Source organism: Nothobranchius furzeri, chromosome 11 (assembly GCF_043380555.1).
Source record: "Nothobranchius furzeri strain GRZ-AD chromosome 11, NfurGRZ-RIMD1, whole genome shotgun sequence".
Taxonomy (NCBI): domain Eukaryota; kingdom Metazoa; phylum Chordata; class Actinopteri; order Cyprinodontiformes; family Nothobranchiidae; genus Nothobranchius; species Nothobranchius furzeri.
The window spans coordinates 24887771-24896134 of NC_091751.1; the positions used below are offsets into that span (position 1 = coordinate 24887771).

At 43.0% G+C, this 8364-nt stretch overlaps 1 protein-coding gene across 2 annotated transcripts; it reads left to right on the plus strand.

Annotated features, from left to right (window-relative positions):
- The first annotated feature begins 86 nt into the window (after positions 1 to 86).
- On the plus strand, positions 87 to 8221 carry ngly1 (N-glycanase 1). Of its 2 annotated transcripts, none has more exons than XM_015955758.3 (12): positions 87 to 287; positions 1061 to 1175; positions 1275 to 1490; positions 3545 to 3707; positions 3811 to 4030; positions 4135 to 4256; positions 4474 to 4619; positions 4780 to 4890; positions 4976 to 5155; positions 6633 to 6689; positions 7272 to 7449; positions 7542 to 8221. In XM_015955758.3, exons 1-12 carry the CDS (start codon positions 187 to 189, stop codon positions 7712 to 7714), a joined length of 1782 nt encoding a protein of 593 aa, XP_015811244.1. In that variant the 5' UTR covers positions 87 to 186; the 3' UTR covers positions 7715 to 8221. The 2 variants fall into 2 exon arrangements, with proteins under 2 accessions (XP_015811244.1, XP_015811243.1); XM_015955757.3 differs by having other exon boundaries at positions 88 to 287; positions 6633 to 6818.
- Positions 8222 to 8364: the final 143 nt, after the last annotated feature.

Consider the following 8364-nt stretch of genomic DNA (forward strand, 5'->3'; position numbering starts at 1 on the left):
CGCGGCATAAATTTGTACTTGTATGACGTATATTTATAGCTGCATATTTCTTAAATATTTATAAAAGCTTCGACAAATTTAGTCAGGCGATGCTAGGACACGTGTTGTCAGGACCCCAGGCAGCTAAGCATTAGCATTTATAGGAGTTTCAGTGAAAAACGTTTCAGTTTTTCTAATTACTCTAAAATGTATCCTTCACCAGCGGTCTCAACGTTGTGTAAGAACCCAAGAGATGTGTTCCTGGACGTCTCTAAATTGCTGCTCACGTACGCGGACAACATTTTAAGGTAAAGCTGCAAATTAAACAATCGTGTTAGGTTTCACTGAAATACTCTTATACACACAACGAATTAACGCTTTGTCGACAAAGTGAAGCTAATGGAAGTGTAACAGGACGCTGTTTGGATTAAGGCGATTATTTTACTGTGTATCAATGTTGAAGGTTCAACTTTAAAGTGTTTGTGTGGATTCGGTGTACCAGGAAGTAGTTTAGGTCTGCGTTTAGACCTTGCTTCTGATCGCGAGACGAAATACATGAATAAACAACGTAGTCTGACTGAATCAGGCATTTCTGAAGAGTAATTAAGTACATTTTATTTATTTAAAGCACTTATCACAGACAGATAATCACAAGGTGCTTCACAAAGATCAAAACATAAAAGCACAAAATCACAATAATCTTAAAACAGAAATAAATTAAAATCAGAAAAACAAAGTCATATAATTTTATAATCATAATACAAATGAAAGATGATTACAAATTCGAGTTAAAAATAAGAAAATTAACGATTTAGATGAAAGCAGCTTTATGTAAAAGGATCTTCAGCTGTATTTTATAAGTGTATGAACTGTCAATACTAGGTAAGGATAAAGGAAGTTAATTCCAAAGTCGGGGTGCAACAGCCTGGAAAGAGCGATCACCTCGATGTTTATATCTGGTCTTTGGTACTTCTAGAAGGTTCTGGTTTGTGGACCTGAGGGCTCACTTACCACAGAACTCCCTGGGTTCAGAATAAAAGATGATTTCTGAAAAGCTGATTGTTTTTCCTTTGCCCAACAGGAGTCCTAATGAGGAAAAGTACAGATCCATCCGTATAGGAAACCCCACTTTCTCCACCAAGCTGTTGCCCATCAGAGGTGCTGTAGAATGTCTCTTTGAGATGGGATTTGAGGAGGTAAGAGCTTCCTTGTGGCTTTAATAGGTAAAGCAGTCACTCACACTGTGCATGCTTTGCTTCATTATTCTTCTTGGTAATTTTTCTAAACCCTTCCAGGCAGAGACCCACCTGGTCTTCCCCCAGTCTGCGTCAGTGGCACAGCTGAGGCTCATCAGGGAGTCAATCGCTGCAGAGCGGGATGTAAGGATGGCTGGTGAATATCCCGGCCAAGCCGCCGTTCAGCCTGCAACGGCAGCATCTTCGGCCCCAGAGAGATGTGCTGCTGCGTCTGATCGACCAGTAGCACCACCACCTCTGCAGCCATCGTCCCTGGTAGGGATGTTTTCTTTTAGAATTATGCTGCTTATTGTGCCTTTCCCTATATTCCACAAAGTTCCCAATTCATTAACATCTGCTTCTAATAGACGATTGAAACTTCCTTACTTGTGTAAATATAACGTGTCATAACATATAACCCCTGACTTAAAACAAACCAAAGTGACATAAAACAGTTTGATGGGATTCTTGTATTAATGTAAACAACAGCACAAAGTGCTGATGGAGCACAGTTAAAGCAACATAAGCTTCTCGCTTCTCCCTCCTACTGGTTGAAAGCAGAAATACAACTGTCGTAAACAACCCTGCCACAGCCTGCTGTAGCTAGCGCTAGTACGAGCCAACTGATATTAAAAAGCCACAAAGTAAAAAGATCTACACTGTTGGGATAAAATGTTGCTGACAAGTCTGCTCAATCAGGGAACCTCTGGGCCAATGCTCTGCTCTCAACTTTGCAATTAGCTTTGTGACTTTTATTATTTTGAGACGTTTATGTGTGTTTTAGCGAGCCTTTTCACCGTGGCGGCCGACCGGAGCGTTTTTTTATGCCTGCCTCCCCGCAATCAGGAATATAACAACAAATATTGAGTGCGGAGTGTAATCGTGACTAGAGAACGCATGAGATGAGGGTTAGTTTAGCTTAATATGATAGATTTTTTTTAGTGGACAAGTAATAATTACTGATAATATTGTGGATGATGGATATGAGCCTCCTAGATAGAATTTAAATTATTTTACATTAATTATAAATATAAAATTACATGAAAGAGCCTGTGGGACATTTGAGACATGTGTCTCTAGCTCTCAACTGTAGGTAGAGGTGTAGATAAAGAGAGAGATGGAGAGATAGATAGAGGGAGAGATAATTAAATATTTTTTTAGGATTCAGAAATATTTTATCCTTTTTTCTGTGAAGGGGTATGATTTCAATTTATGTATTTTAATGGTAAATAACTTCCAAAACATCTGAATTGTCAAAATAGATAAAATAGTGATTGTGATTTTGCAAAAACAAAATTATGATATGATTATTTTTCCATATCGCCCACCCCTACCTCCCACTAGTGCTCCTACCTGAGCCACAAAACTGTTAAAGTTCTACTATGCAACTTTTTCAAATCATTTTCTTGAGCCAGCATGTGCTAAAATGAACCTTTACAGGCTTAATGAAATGCTTCTCAGACCCCCACCACCCTATTTGGCCAGAATACCGGACTTGCAACTTCAGAGTGCCGGTCTGGTCCCTGCTGGACTTTAGTAAGGTGGAGCTGACATGCCTGAACACAGCTTATTTGTTTGATTGAGTGATGAGTGGCTGTTGAGTTGTTTATTTGCACTCCAAATAAGTTCATGTATTCGTGTTTACGTTTTTGTTCTCATTTGTCAAAGTTTCTTACTCAATGGATTATTTGTTTTACCTGATGTGACACCCAATGAGATTGCTTTCAGCACTGCATAAAAGACGTGACTGGAATAATCCCCCCCCCCCCCCCCCCATCAATGAATGTTGACGTGTCCGTCTGATTTGTTTTCTCCGTCAACCCTGATGATGAAACCTGGGAATGTTGAGCTCTGCTAACAGTTACACCTGTAGAAACTAATGAAGGCTAAGGAGACATTTCCACAGTTGGGTGTTAAAAAGACAAACGCACAACGAGGAGATCAGTTTCACTTTTACTAACGAACAGCAGGGTATTCTAAAAGCAAGCCAAAACTTCTTGGTATCCCTTTAAGTGCAGTTTCTACTCAGCAGAGGGTTTATAGTGCTGTCCGATGTGAAGTTGGTCAAGTTTATGGCTCAAGAACCACTGAAACCATTTTGAAAGCAATAGCTTCAAGTGATAAAAGCTCTTTAGGGTTGCTTTAATGCTGCTTTTGGTGAAATATGATCTACTGATGAGAATGTTGTTAGGAAAGAGCCAAGTTTTCTCTGTGCATCTGTGGGGTCAGTGAATGTAGCTGGAGGTGGAGAACATCACCACCTCTAGGACACATCAGCCTCTTTAGGAAGGACCTTTGAGAACTTGCCTTTTTTATTGTCTGTGATGCAGGGGAGCAGTGTGAGTTTCTTTGCAACTCTTCAGTCGAACTTCCAGCACGTGATGCGGTATGAAAGGCCTGAGCTGCAGCAGAAAGCTCTAAGCGTTATTCCTCACCAGCAGCTGCGTTCTGCTGCTCAACACAAGCTGAAGGAGCTGAAAGATGCCGACTCAGGTGAAGTGGCCTCACTCAGTCTGTTCACCTGCCATAAAACATACTCGAGTTCACCTTCAGTTATGAGACTTGAACCTGACTGGCTCTGCTGTCGTGTTTGCAGACTGTAAACTTGGGATAGAAGACTTCCTGGTGCTGGAGTTGCTCAGGTGGTTCAAGCATGATTTCTTCTCCTGGGTGGATCAGTTACCCTGCAGCCAGTGTGAAGGTCCCACCCAGCACGCCAGCCCCCTCAGCCCTAGTGCTGAGGACCTTTGCTGGGGAGCGCAGCGAGTAGAGAACCACTACTGTCAGAACTGCCTGCTCTCCACCAGATTCCCCAGGTGTGTGTGATGTCTGTGCTAACTTTTACAGCTATGACTGATTTATTTTATTTGGTGTCATTTGAGAGTTGCTTAATTTGAGTTTGTGCTTTCACTATTATCAGGTATAACAACCCAGAGAAGCTTTTGGAAACCAGGAGGGGGCGCTGTGGGGAGTGGGCCAACTGTTTCACCCTGTGCTGCAGAGCCCTTGGGCTTGAGGCCAGATTTGTTTGGGACAGCACCGGTAGGTCACATGACCCGAGACAACCCTGCGGGGGGTGTCTCGTCAGTGTCGTGTACTCATCACAGCAGGGGTTTCCTGTGTGAACGCTGCTTTGGCACACAGGCCTGGTCTGACACACCTTTGATTTGTCAGAAAAATGCAGTCGTGTTATTAAACTGCTGTTTACCACACGTATGGTGCATATGGAGGCAGACGGACTCGTTCTTTGTGTTTTCAGACCACGTGTGGACGGAGGTTTACTCCGTGTCTCAGCGCCGCTGGCTGCACTGTGACTCGTGTGAGAATGCCTGTGATAAACCACTGCTGTACGAGGTCGGCTGGGGGAAGAAACTGGCCTATGTTCTGGCTTTCTCCAAGGATCAGGTCAGTGAGACGTCAGCATCGCTGCTGCTTCTATGTAGTGTCTATTAGTAGGCTTTTCTCTTAGTGATGTAGAATGTGACAGCAAGGCAGTTTACACCAGTTCAGTCATTTCTTATAGTCATGCGGATGAGATTACGACGTGAATGTGTCTGTGCTGCAGGTGGTTGATGTCACATGGAGGTATTCCTGCAAACACGCTGAGGTTTTGTCAAGAAGAACTAGCGTTCAGGAGGCTTGGCTGCTGCACACCATTAATGGGCTTAATGTCGGAGTAAGTTTGAACCCGTTTTAACCCAAGTGATGGTATAAAGGCCACTTTGGCGTTGACGCAAGACTGTTCTGTTCTGATATTGAAGCGACAGCAGTCCCTGACAGCAGACCAGAAGAAGAAGCTGACAGAGAGGTTGCTTGTGGAGCTGGTGGAGTTCATTTCCCCGAAGAAACCCAAACCCGGAGAACTGGGGGGGCGTAACTCTGGTTCTTTGGCCTGGCGGCTAGCGCGTGGGGAAACCAAAACACCTGAGCGGGAGACGCAGGTACACATTTCAGTAGACGTATACCGTTCACCGGGTTGCATCCATGTTGAGTGGAAGGTCAAATATCCGTTTTCTTGTGGAGATGCAGACTTGGACAATTCTGAATTAATTGGGTTAAGTGATGTTTTTTCCATAGAAATGTTTTGCCAGCCATTTCTATCACAGCACCACACAGACACAAGCTATCACTGTGCACACTTCTAACCTGCATGAAGGCAATTCACAAGACTGGATTTATCTTTTCAGCCCAGTCTTCTCGGTGCATGGCTGCTTTCATCAATCCTTCACACACAGCAGAGACTTTTCATTCGAACAACTTAAAACTTGTAAAACAGACCACAGAAGCAGGTCTGTGTTGAGTTTGCCCACCACTGGTGTTTTATCTACTAGGGCTGTCGCGGTTGAGGAATTCCCCCTGCGGTGATTCAGGGTGGCTTAATATTGCGGTGTGCGATATTATTGCAGCACTTTTTTATTGCAGTACTATCTAAACATAATGTTTACACATTTAAAAAGGTTAAAAATTGCCGTGCCTTCTTTTATAACACTTTACTGAATGCAGATCAAAGGGCAGTAACAACACAGATCGCAGAAAGTCCGACTGAACTTAAAAACAACAAAATTGAGAAGGTTAAACTTTTAAATGTAAATTTGGCTGCAGCATCTAACAAATAAGAAACAAGTCCCCATGTTGTTTAGTTGTTTTAAATCAAGCATAAAAAATTACATGTACCGGGCGCACGCGCGCCGGGGGCGGGCGCACTATCATTTCACTTTCACTTTCACACACACGAATGACGGTGATTTATAGCTCGGTCACGTCCTTGTTACCTACAAGCAAAACCAGCATGATAACTATATACGGTTTGAGAGAGGATCTGAGAGGGGTGGCAACATTTCCAGCAACACTGAAAACCCTCTCGGATGGTGCGCTCGTTGCACTAACACACACGTACTTGTGTGCGACTGGCGAGCAAAGGGAATCTCTCCCGGTTGTTGCTCCACCATGTCAGGGGGGGTTTCTTTAGGGTGGATGCATTCCTCCTGCAGGTAGCGAGTGAGCTCCAGCTCGGCTCAAACTCTCTTCGGGACGGTTGCAGCTTGTCCGGGACTTCAGCAGGTCTCCGAGCGTTTATTTATTTATTTATTTGCCGCTGGTGGCAGCTCTGTCTCGGCCAAGGACTCTGGCTGCGCAGCAGCTGACGTACTGAAAACCAAAGTGCTCCCAAAGGAGCGAAGTAACGTTTCGTTTTGATACCAGTGCAGCCATCCTTCTCAACATGCATCATTGAGTTGAACCAAGTTCAGTAATCGCGGTGGCCCATGATGCAGCGCGGTGGGTTTCTTCATATTGCGATATTTCATTTTTGCGGTTACCGCGACAGCCCTATTATCTACAAGTTTCTGTGTCACAGGTTTTAGTTGGGAGGTAAAACGAAGCTTCAGATGTCTGTGTGTGTGTGTGTGTTTGTTTCAGGTGGCCGCTTTTGTGTTTACTCCCACTGAGAAAGAGAAGAACGACCAGCTGCTACACGTGAGCTACAGTGCCTCCAAGGACCAATACTGTCGAGTGTCAAGTTGTTCCGAAATCATTCCTAACTGGGATCAGTGTGTGTGGGCGAAGGAGTCAGTCTTCAGGAAAGTGGAGAGTGACTGGAAGATGGTGTGTTTGTGATTCTTTGATTAGCACTTCAACACCATCTTTAAATATTTAGATGTGAGGTTAAAAAGCGAGTATATTCCCAGTCTTAGACTCCAAATCCTGCCGTTTTTTGAACACCCTCTCCTTCAGCTAACTTCTGTGTCCTGAAACATGAACCAGAGCTTTTTTCCGACAGAAAACGACTCAAGACTAATTTAAACTAGAGGCCACAGCAAATGTGTCGGAAAATCGAGTGAATTAAAGCTTTGAAGTTGAGCTATTCAGCTGATGGCAACGGGCTTTTGTTAGAATTTAACTGCATTGCCCCAACATGTTGGGATGAATAAATGTGATGGTGAAAAACAGATGACCACACAGGCAGCAGAATAATGTGCCTTAGTGAATGAATGTGGGAAATGATAAGAAACCTTTGGGTTCATTGGTCTGATTTTATTTATTTAATTAAATTTTTAGGCATACATCGCACGGACCGAAGACTCTCCTGTAGGGCGAATCAGCTGGAAGTTTGACCTTGCTCCAGCAGATCTGAAGATAAAGTCAGTTTCCATCATGGCCAGTAGCCAGACCTTCCACTCTGGGAAAGTCTGTTGGCGTGTGCAGTCAGGCCCACTTACTACCAACTTCTCTGGAGGTATTTTTATGTGTTTTTTTTTTATTTCTATAAATGAAGCAAAGGTATTCCATCCCTCCTGACCACTTCCTGTCTTGCTTTTGAACCTGTAGATGGGAAGGTGCAAACGTTCCCGAGTCTGTGTGGCTCTTCAGAGCTTGTTGTTGCTGCAGAACTCAGCGGGGGAGAAGGCGACATCTCGTGGCAACATTCTCAGATCTTCAGACAAAGTTTAGAAGAAATGAAACCTTCTTTTGAAGTCATCATCCACCTACAACATGCATAACCTTCCTTTTACTTCAGCAGTAGAACACAAACTCCTCTCACTGGTTGCCATAAGCTGGTTGGAACCGTGGAAAGTAGTCTGGCAGTACTTACACAAGTGCTTAAACCTAAATGGTAGCAATTTTTTGTTTTCTTTTAATTGTCAAGTGATGAATGGACTCTACTTTTGTTTGGTTTCTGTCACACAATTAACATTTACCTTTGATTTTAGGAACTGACTTCTCACAAATGTGCAGATTGTAGCACAAACTATGCTTTTGTAATTTAAATATAAAATATTTAAATTATATTTGTTGTAATGCAAGGGGACATCTCAAACACGATTTTATTGTAAGAACCTGCTGCTGGAGATGTTTGTTTAGCTGTTGAGTTTAGGATATTACTATGCTCGGTTATAGATTCTATTCTTAAATTGAGAATATTTGTGGTACTATTAAAGGGTTTAATCACGTGTACATATATTAGAGTCACAATAAAATAACGTATCACGGTTCTTAAGTGAAAACAATGGAAGTTTGCTGTCTTCACTTCGTGATCTTTTTTAACCACTTTACACAGGAGCCCAAAGGACCCTTAATTGGGATATTTGCCGCCATCTTGTGTTGGGGAAAAAAAAGCAACGGTCGCCGAAAGCCAAATGTTCCTATTGGT